The following is a 19,565-nucleotide window of genomic DNA, read 5'->3' as shown; positions in this document are numbered from 1 at the left end:
GGATACGGACTAAAGGTGCAGATAGAAGAAATTGTGTATATTATTCTGGCCTTTCTGTCAATTCCCGCTCCAACATTCAAATAAATATGCTGCCGGCCAAGTAAACACCAAAAGCCACCAGCCATCCGTTTCGTTTCCCATCCAGACGCCGCCCAAATCATCCAGTCAATCACTAACGAACACACATGCGGCAATATAAGCAGGGAGAAGACGGGACTTCCTGACGGAGAGTAATATAAAGGTTGAAGATACAATAAATAGAAAAGGAAAACGGGTATCTTGCGCCACTGTGCATGTAATTCACACCACACCACCCATCTCCTCCGCCGCCCTCTCTCAAGGAAGATAAGCACCCCCGGCAATGATCAGATTCATGTTGGTGAATTTGACCTTGTAAACCGGACTCTTCTTCGTCGGGAAAGCGCTGATCTGGTCGGGCGTCACCACCACGTCCTTGCCCTTCTTCTTGCTTCCCATGCCGGGGCCGACGGAGCTGGAGGCCTGCGTGCTGGCCGCAGGGGGGTTGCCGCCGTCAACCTTGGTTCCTGCTCCGCCCTCGCCGACGACTCGGCCCTGAGCCGGATCCTGCGCAGGACCAGCGATATCCCAGACGCGAACCGTACCGTCTGCACCGCCAGAGACTAGGATATTCGATTCGACGCTCCAGCTGAGCGACCAGATGCCACCCTTGCCATGGCCGCGCATGCGCTTGAGAAGTCGGCCTGGGGCCAGGTCCCAAAGAAGGATAGATCCGTGATCATCAGCGGAGGCCAGGAGCTTTCCATCGCGACTACACGACAGAGCTGTGATGTTGCCTGTGTGGCCGGTGAACATGCGGACCGCGTTACCCGTAGTTACGGCCCACATGCGCACTGTGTGATCCGAGCTGCCGGTGAAAATGTATGCCGAGTTAGGGTGGAAGCAAACGCAATCGACATCGTGCTCATGTCCGACAAAGATACGTTGTTGACGAATGTGATCAGTGACCCAGAGGCGAGCTGTTTTGTCGTGGCCACCGGACACGAAGTAGTGACCAAATGGGCCCCACTGCAGATCCCAAACGGGCTGGTCATGACCCTTGTAAACTACCATGCACTGCCATAGATCCAGAGACCATAGACGGATGGTCTTATCGGCGGAGGAGGAGAGCAGCCAACGGGCATTAGTCGGAGCAATGGCGTTATCGGCACGAGTGATGGAGGGCGCAAAGGCTACCGAATAGACAGGTCCAGCATGCCCAATCAGTCGGCGAGAATTTGAGGGCGCATCATCCACGTTGTCGTAGGTCGACTGAATCTTCTTTCCGTCCATGCTCCAGACCCGAATATAAGACTCTTGCATACCAGCTGCGACGAGCATCAGGTCATCGGAGAAGTCCAAGCAGTTGACGCTGTTCGTAATTAGTCATGAGCCGCCATACAGCACGAAGATAGGGGCCACTAACCCATCATAGGTATTGTGGAAAGTGAACATGCAAACACTAATGGCCGGACCAACTCCACCGGTTCTACCTTCAATCCTGAATCTGTCGCGGTTCTCTTTGACCTTCTGAACTTCAATCGCTACATCTCGAGCAGTAGATGGCGGGTAAGGTATATCGGCACGAGTAGGCGCTTCTTCGTCGTCCTCCTTCTTGATCATCTGCTCGAACTCTTGAATCAAAGTGTTTTGACCCGGGGCGGGGGGATGCTTCGCGTCTTCGTCCGCGAGCTCGCCCCGAACATCAGTCTCCAGCGTTGATTCAAATGGAAGCTTTCCAAGCTTTAGTCTGGGCAGAGTTCCGGCCATATTTGGGTTGTCTCCAGTATAAGCAGAACCGGGGTGGTGGCCAGGGATACCCTCATCTTCGCTGGGAAAAGTTTGGGGGCCGTCATTCTGGCCGAGCATTGCCGCGAAACTGAATCGGTCGTCGGAAGTGCGCTCTTTCGTGATGATGGTACAATAACTGCTCAGGATTGCGGTCATGTCAGATCCACCCTCTTTCTGCTTGCTCTCCAGGAACTGCATGAGATTGGAGAATGCTGGATGGCTTAGAACTAAGCGGTATTTGTTTGTTCTGTACAGCTTGGCAGTGGCGTTCTCCTGGACGTGTTCCGGAAGACTGATCGGTTCCAGAGCGCGAACATCTTCGGTATGTTCTGGTAAGAAGTGATTCTTGTTCATTTCAAAGAACTGTTTGGCCTCTTGAGGTTTGAATGAGGACACCATGTTGATGAAAGTGTAGACAAAAAGCGGCCACAGCACACGTCTGAGCTCAGGCTGTTTGGAGTTTGTGAGCATCATCTATATGCCGGTCTCGGATGCGGTGACCATACCTTGTAGAGATCCAAATTGTCCTCAACCCAGGCCTTGAGCAGGTCTATGATAGCATTAGATAACGAGGATTACCCACAACATGGGACAAACTTACCGAATCCAAGTCGGTACTTAGGACGCGCATCTTCGCCGAGAGGAGGCATAGGCGGGCGGCCATCGATCTCTTGGTGCGCCGACTCTATGCGCAACATAGCCTCTGTGCGGCTATAGCCTTTCTTGGCCAGGTAATCAATGACCTGTTGTTCGAACATCTTGTTAGTAACCAACGCAACACTAACCATAGTCGGAAAACTGATTGCAAGCAATAAAAGCGGCCGCCACGACAAAGAGTCCTTCCAGATGGAGGAGGCGATGACAGATAGGAAGGCCTTGAGCTCGGAGACAACCAAAGCCGGACATGCGATAAAGCACTCTAGCTTCTTCGCTCAAGCGATAGTGACCGTTAAGCAGTAAGTGATTCACGGCATCTGCACAGCAAGCTTCCTGCTTCGTATTCAGAGCAAAAGCGCAACACCATGCCTGGATCCGCACAGCACACGTCCCTCCCCGCAAATCATCTTCCACGACAGGCAACACAGTTGACCCGAAACAAGAGATGTATACATACTATTTGATTGAGATTTTGCTGCGACATCGGTCCCCCTGGCGGCGGCGGCGGCGGAGCAGGGGGCCCTGGCGTCACAGGGCCGGTATTGACCATGGGCTGCTGAGGAGGCATCGACATCCCACCTGGACCGGGCCCCATACTTCCACTTCGGGGAGCTGGGCTCGGGGCCCCGCCTGGCGCAGACATGGCTGCTGAAAGGTTAACAGGTGGTTCAGCTGGGTGGAAGCTCCTTTGTGCCGAGCGGAAGCTGTCCAGAAGGGGGAGAGAAATGAAGCGATAACGCTCACAAAAGCAGTGCAGAGAGGGAGAAACCAACACGCGGACGGGGGAGGGAAGCAGTTCGGGATGCGATTCAATCCGGAGGTTTTGCGAAGTCCGCAGCTGGAGCCGCTATTCTGTTTGTGAACTAGCGTGTTGCTGGCCTGGTTCTATCACGTGATGTCATGCTTCCTTGTGAATGCACTGACCAACTAGTCATCCATTGATCTATCATCGATAATTGTGGTCACTGGTAAGGTAGCGATTTCCCTGTCGTGCCTCACCCTGCCTATAGCAATATGGCCGACTCTGGCAACAACTCCAGATCTCCAGATCAAATCTTCACCTCTGCAGATCGCATTCGACAACTCAACGAAATCGACAAGGTAAGCGACTTCCCATCCTGAGAAATCCAAGCATCAATTCGACGACAATGAACATTATGCTTCCCAACTGAGGCTTGATCTACTCAGCCCAAGAAACGTAACACTACGTACATCATAATCATTGTCTAATCCGTGTTAAGGATGTCGCCAAACTCATTCACTCCGCCGGCCTCGCGATCCAAGCCCTCACCAACGCCCGAACTCCCGACTCGCCGTTAGAAAACAACTCCCTAGCTGCTCACAAGATGCGCTTCAAAGAAGCCACCTCGCAGTACTTTGCGCTCCTCTCATCCATTGACGTCCGGCTACGTCGCCAGGTTTACGCGCTGGAGGAAGCCGGGATTCTTGCGCCGGAGGCGGCGGCCTCCGCGGCGAATCCCCGAACAGGAGAACTAGCGGGAGCTGGTGCGGCAACTGCAGCCGCTTCATCGAATTCACTGGATGTGAGTTGGCTCAACAGTCGGAAGGATACGGTTGGGAAAGATAAGGAGGCGGAGCTGTGGGCTGCGGCCAGGGAGTTTGTCGAGCACCTTGCTCGGCACGGACCTTCGTCAGCAACAACGGGAAAAATTACGGATGCGGAGGACGGACGGGAAAAGATGGAGGTGGACTCATGATTGAAGAATTAAAGATGGCACACGCATGTGTTCGAGGCGGACACTATCGGCCATTACGCTTCGGTGTTAAACGGTTGGAGAAGCTCGGTGGCCATCGCGAGGACGATGGCCTGTTGAAGGGCAGAAGTTTATGATACCCACGGTTATTTATACAAGCCTATTGAATATATAGGACAAAGCTTTGGGCCGTGCCTAGGCCCAAGCATGATCATTGCAACGACAGCGCCCTAATCAAGTAATATGCGGATCCCCAGGAACCTTTAAAAACTACATACAGTTAAATGAATGGCAAACTCGCGGTATGAAAGGACAAAACATGTGGGTGATGATGGCCAAGTGAAGCATCCTTCCGCTCTTACAGGACCCGAGCAGCGGCCACGATTACCGCTGCATGGATCTAATCATCTCGGCGTGATTAGCCCGCTCTTTGTTCGCCTCCGTCAAGGACGACAGACCTGCAACATGTCAGTAAGATAGTACCATACTGTTCTGTGGCAGGAATTGCTTACTGCGCAGTTCTCCCACAACGTCCTTGGCCTTGCCAAAGTATACCTCCTCTGCGAGACCTGTGTATTAGCCAACATCCCTGACGACATGGTCCGCAGTTAAGCGTAGGTAATCCGAAAGACGTACGTAGCAGGTTCCGCATCTTCAGCTCCATATCCTCTACAAGCCGGCCGACATTCGCAACGTGGCTTGCATCCGACTCGACGGGCAGATCGACTTCCACCTGGCGGGTCATGTTACCGCTTAGGTCCATCTCGCCCAAGGCCTCAGACTCATTCGCTAAATGGAGAATGACTGTGCTGGTCAACTTGTAGTGGGACATGCGAGCGCGGTCGGTGGCCTCGAAGACGTGGATGCTGTCCCACTCTCCGGAGCTCTTCGCGCCAGGGGTTACTCCTATTATTGAACCAGACGACATTAGCAACCGAGCAGTCCACCATTAACACCGCTTCACCAAGCCCTCAAATGTCAAGCATTGAGGGTCAAGCCCGACGCACCTTTCTTCAAGAGAATCACACCGGCAAAACCATCGTCCAGGTCCCAGAAGTACACACTTCCCACGCCGCCCTCGTAGTACAGCTCCCGGTAAACATCGAAGGCCTCGTTGGCAGCGACCTCGAGTTTTCTCACCCTCTCACTTGGTACCGTTCCGTCATCGAGTGGGGGGTCGAATTCATTGCTCCAAGGAGAGCGATAGCTATCACCATCCCGGTTGTAGTCGCAGAGCAAGTAGTCTCGGTTTGTCTTGGGGCAGCGGCGGATTTCCAGGGGCTGGTCCACAGACGACAGGAGATCTTCGGTCAGGTCAGGGACAATACTTGTGATCGCCTGCACGTTCTGCTTGGTATCGCGGGGGTTGAGGCGCCGGAGGAGGTCACTGCAAGCAGCACAATGTTGATGGTCAGCGGGATGCTGCAAGCGGGGTTGCACGGCGAGGGGTCGGGCCTTCGCCGATAGGGAAGAGGTAGTTAAGTGTTATAGAAAGAGTTCAGTCAAGACACACTTACAGCGCACTATCGAATTGCGCGTCAGCCATGGTTGTGATGATGTGGAATCAATGGTGCCGCGGTGTTTACTTAGATTGCTGTTTACTTCGTAATTACTCTTGGAGCTGGGCCTGGGGGTGACGGTGGATTACTGTAAGCGGTGTAGCGTGGCTGTTTAGAGAAAGCGGGTCGGCCCTCCTCCCTTCCCCTTATCAGCTTCCTTCTCTGTATGCCCGTAACCATGACGCGCAACCACTTACTTCCTAATGACTGTCAAGAGACAATACAACTAACTCTCAGAGAGCCAGGTCCGTCTCGACCAAGGCTGCTATCTAGTATTTCTTGTCTTTTGCATCTTGAGACTCAATAGCGGCTCACAACCTCAGATTCCGGTGGCACCTGGGCCAAACGTCTGGAGACCGGTGCAGAGGGTTTCAAATCGGGAGCATTTCATCGGTAGGGGTCAAGGATGAGAAGCACTGCGCCAAGTGCGCGTGGTCAACATCAGTCAAGATTCGTCGATTCCAAGACTTCTCCCGTCGCTATATCTCTGGCTTTCCACATGCGTGCGGGATAAAGTACGATGACTGTTTTCAGGCAAGCCACAGGAGGGAGGTCACCTGGCTCGTGCCTTTTTGCCAGCTACTCGAACAGATCACAGTCAGCGTGTGTAACAGCAGCTCAGCTGCAGTCATCCCGCATTGCAGCCGACGAGATGGCCCAGGATCTGAAGGCGACCAAGCTTAAGCTCCGTAGGATATTGTATCTATAACAAACTGCAGCCCTAAAGGATAGGTTCATCCCAGTAATTATGTTTTGGGTGTATTAGCTCGAATACTGCCTCCATAGTATTTAAAGCTTCAAATGTTGGAATTGATCCCATCGCTACCTCCAGATCCTTTCAACTGGTAGCTTTTTTTTTGAAGAGATATAAAACTAAAGGCTATCACAACCAGGCTGAGCACACGCCAACCGAAGTGTGAATTTAACTGCGAGCGCTATTCAGGCAAAGGTGGCTAGGTGAAGACGAGCATGTTAATATCATGAGATTGTCATTTCCGTCGATATCAAACATGACTTGACTCAATGCTTCCCCCAAACAAACATGTCGACTTCTCAACTGATCCATCCCGACCACGTAGGACTGCCTCCATCGACAGACCCGTCGCAGTTTGTAAGGTACCCATATGCTATAAGACCAAAAAAGCTATCCATCTATAAGCCATCAGCGATCCAAAGCATATATCCTACCACCAAATGGGACCCCATTTTCACCAGCCCGAAGCCACCAAACACCACAGTCGTTTATACCCCGAGATGCACGGATTGCCGTACGAGTAACCGCAATTGGTGTTCTTGTCGACCTCATGATCAGTGAACCACTGCGCATCCTTATCTTTGGTCCAATTTACGAGTTTGCCAACTCGCATCAGCAGTATAGTCTCCCAATTTGACGCCGTCGTCCAGTCGATCGCACACGGGACCATTGGCAGTCTTTGTAAGCAAGATCCCCATGGACGTAGCCGCAGGCGATGGCGGGGTTCAGCATTGTAAGGACTAGGGGTGGTATATTCATGGTTGGCATGGTAATCGAAATTGGGGATGTGAGAATGGGATATAATCTGATTGACGGTTGGTGGAACCGGAGGTCAGCTAGACATTACCGCCGTCTATTTGCTTTCTCCGAGAACTTTATGTTAATGTAAGCTGCGGCGTATGACTTTTGTGAAGATCCTGGGAAAGTAAGAGGATGTACCTGGGGAGAGAAGACGAAAGAGGTAAAGATAAAGCCGTTTATTTGAGAGTGTCTAGAGGATTGGACTGATAGCCGAAACACTGAATGTCTTCAAGTGACGGTGTTGCTACTCTACATGACATATCATCAGTCTACTACGTGGCGTGATTGAGACAGAACATGTCCTGAAAAATAATTCCTGTGATTGGTAAAAGGGTATATCCAGCCGAAATTATGTCCGAAACAGACGGGCACTTAACCAAACACCAAGTGTCATCTATTCAAGTCAATCCCCCCGTCAGCCATCGCTATCATCACTCATGACGAATTGCCGGCACCTCTGCTTCTTCTCGGCACTTCTGTCCAAAAGAGTAGAGACGTCGGGAAAATCTTCACCCATGTCCTCCGTCATTTGTGAGCAGAACAATGAGTCCTCTGCTGTCGCCTCGACCGCCAGAGGCTGGTTCGTACGAGTTCTTGGCTGCTTATCTGGTTCAGTATCTTGCCCATCTCTCTTGCGTTTGACTGGGGGGACGAAGCCAGACGCTTTGCGCTGTTGACGTTGGTCGCCGCTTTCAGGCTCGTTCATGCCGCTAGTAGCGTCCGAGTCATCCTGAAACTCGTCCAGACCAAGCGCCAAGAGACGCCTGTATTGCTGCTCACAGTCCGCGCCGACCCGGTCCATTTTCTGCAAAGTCCCAATCATGCGCCGGGTCAGAGACCCATGCTGCACTGCTTTGATCGGCCGGGGTGTGAGCTGAAGGCGCGGGAAGGCGTCAGTGCGAGGGTTGCAGATCGACGGCGCATCCGGCTGTCCTACTTTGCCGTAATGCACGTCAAGCTCGTTTTGCTGCGCCGGGGTAAGCAAGACGTCTTCAAGCGCGGGGAGTGACACGGGCTCCGGAGTCGGTGTGCGAGCCTTACTTTTCTTCGTCTCCCTACGCTTGTTGCCGCCCTCGGCCAGGCTGGACGCTTTCGTGAAGCCTGTTTCCACATTGTCTGGCATGTGAAACTTCTTGGGCGGTCGCTTGGGAACGCGGCCTCGTCGCTTGGGCTCGGGCAGCTCGCGCACAGTGTTCTCTTCGGGAATGTCAATCGCCCGCTTATCGGCCACAGGCCGGATGCCCGAGGGAAGGATGCGAGGGGATTGGTCTTCATGAAAGGCAAATCGAGTGCCGCTGGCAATCATCTGCTGCATCTTCTCGTAGTTGTCCTTGGCTTTGATGTAGGACTCTTCTTCCTTGCCCTGCATCAGGAGCAGAACGATGTTGCCCGCTCGCTTACGGCCGGTACGGCCCATGCGCTGAAGCATGCGGATCGGTGAGGCAGACGAGTCGTAGCACACAATTAGGTCGACCTCGCCAATATCTAGCCCTTCCTCACCGATTGATGTTGCCACAATCGTGTTGTATGTGCCGCTTTTGAACTTCTGTACGATCCCGAGTTGGGCCTTTTGATTCATGCCTTCCGAGCCCTTGGCGCTACTCTGCCCGACGAAGACATGAGGCCGGATCATCGGCTCGTACCTTTTGAGGACCCGCGTCACTTCTTCAGCACTGTCTCGGAAATGGACGAAGATCATAACTCTCGTTGCTGGTTTCGCCTGGTCTGCCGCGGCGGCCCCCGCACCTTCGCCCGCGTCCATGAAATGATTCAGGACGACCTGCTTCAGGTATTCAAGCTTGGGGTGGCCGATAAACTCTGGGTTTTTTGTCCAGGGCTGCAGGTGGCTCATTAGCTTTTTGAAGCTCTCATCCTGGACGACCTGTCGCTGGTATTTACCACCCTTTTGCCCATCGGTGTTGGATTGAAAATGTGCAAGGTGGCGGTAGAATGGAGTTATCCCGTGATACTTCAGGAGGTCAATCCCGTGCGCAAGGCTGGCAAGAACGGTGAAAATGGCGTTCACTTTGCCTTTTAACCCGAAGTGCGCATTCCGACCGACGTCGGACATCATCCACTGCTGTCTGGCTTTGGTTAGTCCAAATGCAGTGAGGCCCATGGGGTCACGGCCCCAGTAGGCGTTGAGGCTCCGAAGCTGGTCGACCAGCGGCTGGAGGGTTTTGGTCAACAAATCCATGCACATGACCATTTCTTCGGAGTTCTGGAAAGTTTGCACTTCGATATCCTTAGCATGAACATACTCGCGGATGTCGAGGGATTGCTCCGTGCGAATCTCGACCCGGGAGATGTCTAGCCCATCGATCACTGCCTGCACAGCTTCCACCGTGGACCCGGGCGTTGCTGTCAAAGCGAGTACACGAAAACTTTGGTTATATCGTCGAAGGAATTTGACAACTTCGACGTAGGCATACCCACCTGTTGCGCGGTGAGCTTCGTCTACGACGAGCAGAACGATTCGTTTGGGATCTGCGATTCCGGTCTTGAGATCGTTGATCAAGGTCTGAGGAGTCATGAAGAAGACACGTTTGGTCTTCCATTCCTCGGCTCGAATGCCGGGGGCAGCCTCGCCGGTCAGCATCGTAGTCTGGGATCGGGGAATACCCGCGATCTGGAAGCACGCGTCGATCTGTTGAGCGACTAGCGGTTTCGTGGGCGCGACGAAGATGATCTGGGCCTCTTGCGTCCAACGTAGCCAATTGAGCATGATAGTGGCTGCGATGAATGTTTTACCGAGACCAGTAGGCAGTGCAACGAGCAGGTTATGGAATAATCCTTTCTGGGCAATGTTGAACTGATAATCTCGCGTCTTTCCCAGGTTGGTTGGGTAGACCCATGTGTCTAGAGCTCCGTGGTTCAATTTGTGTTGTGTCGGAGGTTCGACTTTCTCGGGTGGTGACATGGCCTGCTCGCCACGCGGGGGTTGGGTTGCTGGGTTCCGAGCTGCCATGTCAAACAAAGTCGTTTGATGAACACCCAGTGGGCGATTCACGCTTTGCGTGAAGGAGCCTGACACCGGGCGACTGTGCGTTGGTGGAGGAGGGGACAAGGATAGATCGGAGTCAAAAGCGTCATCGGGTATGTCGTCTAAAAGCTCTGTAGGAATGTCCATAGCTTCGCCTGATTGCTCACTCGAGGAGCCTTCAAATGACCGGGGCCGCAGCTGATTACCCATTGGTGTGTGAGACTTCTTAGAGCTTTCCTCTTCGAAAGACAACAGTGAAGCCTCGATTGCCGCTTTCAATGCGTCGTCATCCTCGAATTCATCTTTCGGCACGTCCTCGCCGCCGCCTCCATTGACTGCATGTGCTACCGGAACGACCATCCGGGGGGGTACCTCGGGGTCCGGTTTCTTCCATCGCGGACCTCGTATCAACTCCGGTGGCGATTGAGGCTGCGTGAGCTGAGTAACGAAGATGTTCTCCTGAACATTTCGGTTCTTCGGGACGAACAACTTATACTTGGATTGCGCCTCCCGCTCCTGAGCTTCAGGGAAGTAAGGTGACGATGAATGTGGAGATTCTAGCTCCTCCTCGTCATCGCCCCCGCTGAAGGACTCCGAGCTCTCTCGAGCGTCATCTCGATCATGTTGTTTTCTTCGTCGTGATGAAGTCTTGTTGTCGGCTTTCAGGCGACGGCGCTTGGCTGGTCTGGGAGAATCCGGATCGGTGGGCGTGGCTGCAGCATCGGAGCCATCGTCGACAACAAAATCCCCAATATCATCGTCGAAGTAGTCGGAAGACTCCCCGTCCAGGTCAGACATGTCGAACCCAACTTGGTTCGTTGGGATTATCGTCCGGTGCTTTCGAACTGGCCATGTTCGTAACGCGACGCGTCGGATCGCAATCACATGTCTGCTTAGTCACGAAAAGTCCATGATTTCCTAGCTTGGTCTAGTATCTTGTCCTCCCGCAGCTGGCAAGGAGGAGCTGGAGCTGGCCAGGGAGGCACCGGCGATCGACCGGGCACTCTTCATTGCTCTAACGATTGGATGTGTTTCCTGCTATCAATTTTCGATGTATACATCTCAACCATGCTGTGGAACTTGAACTTGTCTGGCCGCACAAGGAAAGTCCGCTTGGGCGCAGAGCCATGACCACGAGCGGGATGGATTATATTCAATTGTATTAGTCTAGTTCAGTCATCTAGCCCGAGTCTGCACGGTAAGGACTAATTCTGTGCCACACTTCTTTGGATTAACAGAGCCAACTGGGGCCGATGCTCCCCTTAGCGTGTTCACTAAAACAAACAAACAACAACACAGACAAGACATTAAATCAAGCACGAGCCACACTGGCGGACAGTCGGTTGCCTTGAGACTTCCCGCGCTTACTCGCATTTTCGCTCATGGCCACAATATCCCGAGAGTATAGGGGATTGACTGTGTGATCCTGAAGGTGTCAGATCCGGGGAAATACTGGGAGTTGGAAGAACCTAGCCAGGCAGCCAGCACCTGAAGATTCTGTGGTGTAACGCCGGGGTCATTATTCTGTAGGGATGAGAGAAGGCAGCTCCAACCAAGCCGGGGAATTGGGGTAATGGAGAACAGGAGTGATCCGTAGTGTTGCAGCCACGGAACTTTAACCACATTGATGAGTCTCAGCCGGCGCCCTTTCATTTCACGAGGAGTCCTGTGGTTGTGCTATGTACGGAGTACCTACTGGGCTTTGAACTTTATGTGGTTATTATTAGATCCCGGGACTGTACAGGCTGCAGGCTGCAGGCCGCACTCCAGGGAGATTGATAGACCTCTGCACATGACCATCAGTCACTTGTTGCCACTGCCACGAGCAATCAGCTCACTGCCCTTCAATTAGCCAAGCGAGAAGCCGGGCTTATCAGCGCCCAGTTTTTTCCTGGTTGTGGAGCAGCCAGCGAAGAGGCGGATAAGAGCATTCAGCAATGGGAGGACGAGGAGCGAGACTAAGAAGGGCTAAAGCCAGACTAACAGCGAGGATAGTGCCACGCCAGGGTTATTTTTGGCCGATCCCTCCTTTGGGAGCCCTTGGAGGCTTGGAGCGGCTTTGGAGTCCCCAGATTTTCCAAGGGTCTGTCCGCCCTTCGCGCTTCACCGGGCGATTGTCTCTTGAGGGAAAGGAAGAGTGGACTCAGAGTGGAGTTTTAGACTTGTTTAGATCCGTTCGCGGTTTGGGCCACTTCCGTCACCGATCTATCTATCTATTCACAATCCAGTCAGTCCATCACACTCTGTTCAAGACAGGAGAGAATAGATGATCACGTCAATAGCTCAGGGTGACAGACAAAGTCAAGAAGCAAATCGAGTATGGGGCCGTTTGAATTGCCACCAATGTAAGGGTGAGCGAGCTAGTTAGTCAGTCCGTCAGTCAGTCATCAGTCAATTAGGTCAGTCAGTCAGTCAGTCAGTCAGTCAGTCGGGTGAGGCCGAACAGCGCATCTGAACCAAATTGGAGTTGGTGGTTGTTGCAAAAGAGAAGTCGTGCCACTGGATGCGAAAGGAGGCCAACCACTGGCTGAAACCCCCGCTAATCATCCAAGAAGAAGAAACAACTTAGTGAATGAATTGGATTAATCCAGGCACTAAATTCAATTTCCCGCCACTGTTTTGTTTTGGCCGTCCCACGACTACTTCTTTCTTCCTCCCTCTCTTTCTCTTCTCTTCCCTTTCTTTCCTCTCTTCCTCCTCAACAGTCTTTCGTTCTTCCATATCTTGCGCTCGCTCGTTACTCGCTTCTTTCGGGCCTTCAAAAGGAAAACTTAACGTCTGTCTCTACTACTACACCAATCAATCACACCATCAACTGTCAAGATGAAGTTCAACAGCGCTCTCGCTCTCTCCCCCCTCCTGGTGCTCGCCGTGGCCCAGGACTCCTCCACTGCCTCCTCCACTGCCAGCGCTGCCACCACGACTGCCAGTCTTTCTCCCCAGGCCAAGTGCGCTGAGTCTTGTACGTATTTGTCTACCATTTCAGTCTGAATCCACTCCCACCGTGGCTGTGGTTGTGCCCACTGCACGCGCATTTACCTCCGCAACTCACTTGTATGCATCGCCACCCATTCTAACCCAACCATCCAGGCGCCTCCACCGACATCTGCTGCATTGCCAAGTGCTACAATGTCCCCTGCCCCAACGACTCTCAGGCCAACGACACCACCAGCTGCGTTGCCGCCTGCCCCCAGGGTAACGGCTCCACCAGCGAGACCGACGCCTATGCCAGCTGCCAGAGCCGCTGCGTGAGCAGCTACTTCTGGTCCAGCGCCACTGCCTCCGCCGGCTCCTCTGCCAGCACTGCTAGCTCCAACGACGGTACCACCACCACAGGCAGCGGCAGCAGCAGCTCCTCCACTGGTTCTAGCAGTACGTTTATTCCCTTATCCTGGTGACCACAAACCCATCTTTCACACGCACAAACAACTAACCCCCCCCTCAAGAGTCCGGCTCCTCCAAGTCTGGTTCCTCCGACTCCACCAGCACCGCCACCAGCTCCGGCGCCAAGTCCAGCGAGACCTCCAACTCGGCTGCCATCACGCAGTTGAAGATGGGCGTTTCCACCGTCGGTCTCCTGGGCTTCGTCCTCGCCGCCTGGGCTCTGTAAATGTCTGATTCAGTGATCAATGCGGTGGTCAAGATGAGAAACTCCCTCTCTCTCCTCGCACACCGAGCACAAATCAAACACAGCAGCACAGAAGCACACTTCAACCTATTCTCAGTACATATGGGAGATTGAAACGAATGAGGGCGGTAGGAAGGGTAAAAACACACGAAGTCTTAATTTAATGGGATATCACACACACGCGCACACACATATCAGCTTTCAGTTTTCTGCTTTGGCCCCTTGCTTCTTTTTTTATTATTCTCAATTCTCTCGACATCTTGTCCAACCTTGTGTCATAATAACTAACTTACCTCGACTGTTTCTGTCACTAATACTACCCCACACGCGCTTTCACTGAGCTGATCCTAGTATTATTGTATAACAATCATATCTCTGCCCTCATTTCTCTGAGAGTTCGTCGATCACATACGGTATTTGAGCACCGCGAGGTCTTTTACAATCCCACGTAATAGCTAAGCGGCTGTCAAGCAAAGCATAGCAGATCTGTAAACCCTGTCCTACCTTTTCCATTTCTTAAGCGGTGACATCATATCAAACCGATCGAGGCACCTCGCGCTACTCGAGGGGCCACTTACTACACCTACTGAGCAAGAGACGGGGGAAGAGGGAGGGGGATGTATAACCACTCAACGATGACGAGAGAGCAAAAATTCCCCATTATGAAATGACGTCGCCAGTGCAACTTGCTCATGTAGAGGATAAATCTTATGCAGTGTTGCTGATTTCAAAGTGACTACATACCATGCCCACAACCCATGCGGTGGTGTTGGGGGATCAGTTTAGTCTGTCGATCCGGGATGGGTCTATCTGCATAGCATGACTCCACTGCTGTGAAACTGCTGCCACTCACCATACAGTCCTACAGTCCTCGATGGCGTCCATCTCTCCACACGAAATTCCTCTTCCCCGCTTCCTCCCCCGCATTCTTCAGGTACAGGATGATTAAGGTTTGAGATTCCATGAATCCACTTCGAAAGTGTAAACAAAATCTGAGTATCAAAGTATCAAGATAATATTACCTGAATGTGCAAAATATGTATAAATCCAACAATGGCCCGAACAAATTCCTTATCTAGATGTTAAGAAGTACATTATTATGAAACACAGTTCAGAATGCAATGTTATCTCGTAGGAGAAGCCGGAGCGGCAGGGGGCAAAGCACTCGTATGGATGCAATAACACCAGATTCGAAGTAAGCCAATGATCCTGCCATGTTGTTGAACTCCACTGAGTGCAAGAAGATTATCGATTGATGGCGCAGGCGTGAATAAGAATGCTATAGGGAAATATGCAATGAGCGATCGATATCAGGAGTGGAAAAGGTGGAAATCAGAATCCCAAGCACGCCAACGCCAGTACCAATGTAATGTCTAGATTACTGTAGATTAGCCAAATGCCAGAAAGCCACTCCCAATGATGTATGACCGGTGTTGATGTCAAACTCGATCTCGCGCAAAGTCCAAAACCTCACAGTCATCCTCAAAAAATCCATCGTCGACCCCACTGCCCGAGGCCAAGGCTAAAGTTGACTTCTTCTTCCGACGAGTCGTGATGACTACTTCTTCAAGGTTTCCAGTGCTGTTCCCTAGGCTGATAAGGTTCTCCATCTCGCCTCCAAAGCCATGATGCTGCTCATGTACCATGTCATCCTCATCATCTTCATTGTGGGCGCTAAATGGGCGCACGTGAAGCTTGGACGTCGGCATGAAGCCCCCAAAGACCCACTGACCTGTGGGTACGGATGTCCCAATGTCATCTGTTTCCGAGTAGACAAAAAGGTTTACTCTCTGGTCGGTGTGGAATGGTTGGTAAGGCGTATTCGTTTCGATTTCCGCCTGCGAAAGCGGCTGAGCCTTGAGCTTCGACGACACAAGAGGCCGGGCTGTGGAAGACGGCAGAGCCAGAGTGGCCCAGACCTTGGCCTCCGTGCCTGGGGTGCCAAGGGTGCCAACGGTCAGAGGGCCGCAAGGTGTCTGCAGATTCGGAGGTAGTCGAAATTCCAATTCCTTCTCTCCAATCACTGACTGCAGCTGCCGATTCCGATTGGTGGACACCGAGCGCTTGATTCGATATAAGCGGAAGAACCCTCCATCGAGAAGTCCCAGAAAGGGTAAACCCTTACTGGTTATCCAAGTTACACGAGAAGCGACTGGGTCACGGGAAAGCCCGGAGAGATGCAGACGGTGCTCACCCCCATGCCGAAATGTATTGACTGTCTTGACTGTACCAGTGGCCGCAGCGCCCATTGATTTGCTGAGGCCAGCGGCAACGGCCTTGCCACTCACACCTGCAGTAGAAGGAATCGTGAATCCGCTCATCGTATTGAAGGCCGCGCCAGTCGATGGTGCACGACCCCTCACTGCTGCAAGGATGGGTTGGGTCTTCCCTCCAACCATTTTGAAAGCTGCTGATAGGGGGTTCGGGGCAGCAGCCCGGTCAGACAGCTCCTCGGCCGGTAAATCACGGCTAGGGACTTTGGCAGGCTGTGGTCTGGCCCGACGGAAAGGAGGCCACTGAAAAGCAGCCCGTGGCAGGTCGAAAACATGCACCGTGGGCTTACCAGTAATAATTGCGAGCTTGTCTCCAGATGGAGGGCACCATACCACGTCAATGATACGAGATGCCGTCAACCGTGAGAATCTCGCAACCTGTCGCACGCTCGGGTGTGCAGCTGTTGGGTCGTCGGATAGGAAAGCCCCTGCCCGGCAATACTTCGCCTGCAGAAGATCCCAAACATACTGCACGTCTCCCTTCTTACTCACCGTAAGTAACATCAAGCCGTTGGGAGAGAAGGAGAGAAAGCTACAGCCATTTGGCACCTGAAACGTGGTCATGGAACCGAACAGCGCGTTCTTTGTTTCTGTGCCCTCTTCTAGTCTTTGTAAGTCCGTTACCGCAACCAAATCCGGCTCGGCCGGAGAAGCAGTCTGGGTTTCTTGGGAGTGCGTTGGAGGAAAGATGTTGTAGCCTTGTGGTGAGAAATCCATTAAGTTGGGAGAACGACGTGAAGGGATGCTTTGTGCTTGTTCTTTGTTCCAGTAACTGTTCCAGGCTTGTAGACCTTGATCACCCATCCAGCGAGCACCACGCATAAGCTCTTGTGTAACGCCTCGAGCGACCTTGCCAAAGAAGCTTTCGCCTTCGCCGACGTCAGTCACGCATGTTACTGCTGGTCGCGATGGTGGGCTACGAGTCTCAAGTCCGACAGGCTTTCCCTGTAAGAGAGACGCAGGAACCGTTGCACGAAGGGACGCTCTGTAGGTGGCGGAGGGCGGAACAAGGGCCAGCCACCTTCCTCTAAGAGAAATGATCGGGCTGTCGTGATTGGGAAGCCCGTGTGGAGAGTCGGACTGCGAGGCATCCGGGTCAGTGGAGCTAGAAGAGGTCGAATATCGTCGAGATTCCTTCGACTGAATACTCGTCCACATTTTCCCAAGGCATTGGTACCTGCCTATGCCATAAATGTAAACTTCTCCACTAGATCCCGAGGCCAAAACAACGTAGCTGCCGCTAGCATAAAGCTTCAGGTTGCCGACAGGCGGCGGAGCCAGAGACGGCATCCCCGGGATATTGCCAAAGGACTGGACTGGTGGTGTCGTCAGGAGCGTCGTGATATGTTCTCCATCTCTCAAAGAATAAACATCGACCCGTGTTTGGTAAAACTTCAATTCGTCCTTGTTCATACGACCACCAGCAACTGATGGCCGGCCAGCCGGAATTTCGTTTGTTTCCGACCCGGTGGAGGAGGCGTGGCCCTCATCCTCAGGAATAGAACAGGGTCCATGGGTAATGATGGCGATATGTGGTCTGGGTGCGGGATTCGGGTCATTTGCCCAGGTACTGGTCAACAATTTGGCTTCGATCACCCGACCAGGCAGGCCTGTCAGCTTACCCACCAGACGAGTCTTCTGATCTTCTATTGCGAGAATATCTAGAGCACCATCTGTACCGACCAGAAGAACGTTGCTTCCGATCCTAGACGCCTTGAACCACGGGCTCGGGATTGTGTCAAAGGCACAGAAAGAGTAGCTCCCCTCACTGATCGGCCTACTCTGTCCAGAAGAGACCGGTAAATCAACATCTGGGGCGCCGTAGAAGTGAGCCTGTGGCAAATGTGGCAAGGGTATCTGGTTATTGAATGGGCTGTTGACAGAGTTGCTCTTATGGCGGTCCACAGACTGTTGCCTGGACGTATTACTGGTAGCGTACCCATGGCCATAACTCAGAGGCCTTGTCCTGCTAGAAGGCGATGCCGATGAAGGGTGACTAAAACCGCCTTTATCATGGCTTGTGAGAAATCCGAATGGGGATCCGCTAGCAAACTCCCCATCCGTCACGTCATTTGGAGGACTTTTGCCGAATGGAATGGACTTAGCCCAACTATCCGTCCGGTAGGTGACATCGTTCTCTGGAGAATCTCCCAAGGAGTCCAGGGCGTCAAGACCTGGGGAAACAATGTTGTGACTGGTTGGGGGATCTAATGTAGGGTTCGGACAAGACGACGGCTCTGCCAGCAGAGGTGGTGAGATTTCATCTCTGTGTAGTTGGGCACAAAAGTAGGCCTTCATCAGCTTGGAATCTTGTGGCAGGGTAGATAAATCCCGATGATATGAAGCAAGCCAGACTTACAGGTCGCCAGGTGAGGACTTGGCCGCTGCTTTCGCCGCTTTAGCCTTGGCCTTCGATCCGCTTTTCCCTTTCTTCTTGCTCTTTCCCCCGATTTCATTCTCCAGGTTTGAACGGGTAGTATCCTCGGGAGGTGGAATGGTGTCACCTGAAGACCGGCTCTGCTGGCGAAACAAATCGTCCGAGGCTGCCGGTGGCATTCAAATGGAGGGGCTGCCTACTTTGAGGCAGTATGGCCTTAGACAAATGACCGCTCCCAGAGACCTTAGCAAGGTCTGAGAACGGATCTGACAATATCGTCGACGTGCAAGGAGAGTCGCGATCAAGGGATCTAGAATGGTGTGGAGCAAGTCCTTTGGAGGCAAGACTGTGAAGGTCAACAAAACGCTTATCAGTATGACTCATCCGATAGACCGGGCTGGCCAAACGCTTGGGAAGTGTTCTTACTGTGGAAAGTAATTAGAAGCAAAAGGTAGCAGATATGAAAGAACGCGTGAAGCGTGCCGGGTTGTCGCAGTCGAGACGGCAGGCGACGACCAGCAACGTATCTAGAGCGGGGGACCCGTTCACTGATATGCCGGTAGATAGATCGGAGATACAGGACAGCTCGGCAGCACAGCTGTGACCGTCTGTCCACACTACTGTTGAAGGAGGGAAGTAGTATACGGATGCCGTATCGAGAAATGAGGCAGAGCAAAGAAGAGGCAAGTAAGTGACAATGAGATCACGGAAGGTAGAATGGGTAGATTAGAGAAGATGTTATCATCCGGAGGGAAGGGAAATAGGGAAAGGAGGGAAGGAGGGGGAGGGGAACCGGGTCAGGGTCAGGAGCATGGATGACATCCCCAAGGTTAGTAACTCACTCCGTAACCGTTCTAAGTCACTAGTTACCAGTTAGTTACTTATCTCCTATCGGTTCCCTCTTCGTTCGTCCGTAAGGTTCCCGACCGATTCACACACCACATGACGCGGACCAAATGATCATTGGTCGTCAGTGGGCATGTATACTACTGAATGTATAGGGTATGAC

General features: G+C 52.6%; 6 protein-coding genes across 6 annotated transcripts; 2 read left to right on the top strand and 4 right to left on the bottom strand.

Annotated features, from left to right (window-relative positions):
- Nucleotides 1-35: 35 nt before the first annotated feature.
- On the bottom strand, nucleotides 36-3,239 carry BO97DRAFT_391142 (putative transcription initiation factor TFIID subunit). Its single transcript, XM_025693809.1, has 5 exons — nucleotides 2,924-3,239; nucleotides 2,411-2,552; nucleotides 2,316-2,359; nucleotides 1,445-2,259; nucleotides 36-1,390 (listed from the first exon to the last, which is right to left on the bottom strand). The coding sequence occupies exons 1-5, from the start codon at nucleotides 3,107-3,109 to the stop codon at nucleotides 337-339; spliced, it is 2,241 nt and encodes a 746-aa protein (XP_025551266.1). The 5' UTR covers nucleotides 3,110-3,239; the 3' UTR covers nucleotides 36-336.
- Nucleotides 3,240-3,420: 181 nt separating this feature from the next.
- BO97DRAFT_470653 (mediator of RNA polymerase II transcription subunit 11) lies at nucleotides 3,421-4,402 on the top strand. Its single transcript, XM_025699966.1, has 2 exons — nucleotides 3,421-3,567; nucleotides 3,708-4,402. Exons 1-2 carry the CDS (start codon nucleotides 3,481-3,483, stop codon nucleotides 4,182-4,184), a joined length of 564 nt encoding a protein of 187 aa, XP_025551265.1. The 5' UTR covers nucleotides 3,421-3,480; the 3' UTR covers nucleotides 4,185-4,402.
- Nucleotides 4,397-5,802, bottom strand: cap2 (F-actin-capping protein subunit beta). The gene is made up of 5 exons (XM_025695283.1): nucleotides 5,699-5,802; nucleotides 5,189-5,568; nucleotides 4,818-5,087; nucleotides 4,694-4,741; nucleotides 4,397-4,639 (listed from the first exon to the last, which is right to left on the bottom strand). Exons 1-5 carry the CDS (start codon nucleotides 5,725-5,727, stop codon nucleotides 4,566-4,568), a joined length of 801 nt encoding a protein of 266 aa, XP_025551264.1. The 5' UTR covers nucleotides 5,728-5,802; the 3' UTR covers nucleotides 4,397-4,565.
- A 1,808-nt stretch (nucleotides 5,803-7,610) lies between these two features.
- mph1 (3'-5' DNA helicase) lies at nucleotides 7,611-11,370 on the bottom strand. The gene has a single exon (XM_025695282.1). It carries the CDS (start codon nucleotides 11,074-11,076, stop codon nucleotides 7,711-7,713), a length of 3,366 nt encoding a protein of 1,121 aa, XP_025551263.1. The 5' UTR covers nucleotides 11,077-11,370; the 3' UTR covers nucleotides 7,611-7,710.
- Nucleotides 11,371-12,744: 1,374 nt separating this feature from the next.
- Nucleotides 12,745-14,354, top strand: BO97DRAFT_405817 (uncharacterized protein). Its single transcript, XM_025695281.1, has 3 exons — nucleotides 12,745-13,240; nucleotides 13,369-13,650; nucleotides 13,725-14,354. The coding sequence occupies exons 1-3, from the start codon at nucleotides 13,102-13,104 to the stop codon at nucleotides 13,886-13,888; spliced, it is 585 nt and encodes a 194-aa protein (XP_025551262.1). The 5' UTR covers nucleotides 12,745-13,101; the 3' UTR covers nucleotides 13,889-14,354.
- A 991-nt stretch (nucleotides 14,355-15,345) lies between these two features.
- Nucleotides 15,346-18,735, bottom strand: BO97DRAFT_345597 (uncharacterized protein; the record flags this gene model as incomplete). Its single annotated transcript, XM_025691777.1, has 2 exons — nucleotides 15,346-18,445; nucleotides 18,539-18,735. 2 exons carry the CDS (start codon nucleotides 18,733-18,735, stop codon nucleotides 15,346-15,348), a joined length of 3,297 nt encoding a protein of 1,098 aa, XP_025551261.1.
- Between the last annotated feature and the right edge of the window lie 830 nt (nucleotides 18,736-19,565).

This window comes from Aspergillus homomorphus, assembly GCF_003184865.1.
Source record: "Aspergillus homomorphus CBS 101889 unplaced genomic scaffold BO97scaffold_19, whole genome shotgun sequence".
In the NCBI taxonomy this organism is placed as follows: domain Eukaryota; kingdom Fungi; phylum Ascomycota; class Eurotiomycetes; order Eurotiales; family Aspergillaceae; genus Aspergillus; species Aspergillus homomorphus.
The sequence above is the reverse complement of the archived record's forward strand: the minus strand, read 5'-3'. Positions and strand labels throughout refer to the sequence as shown.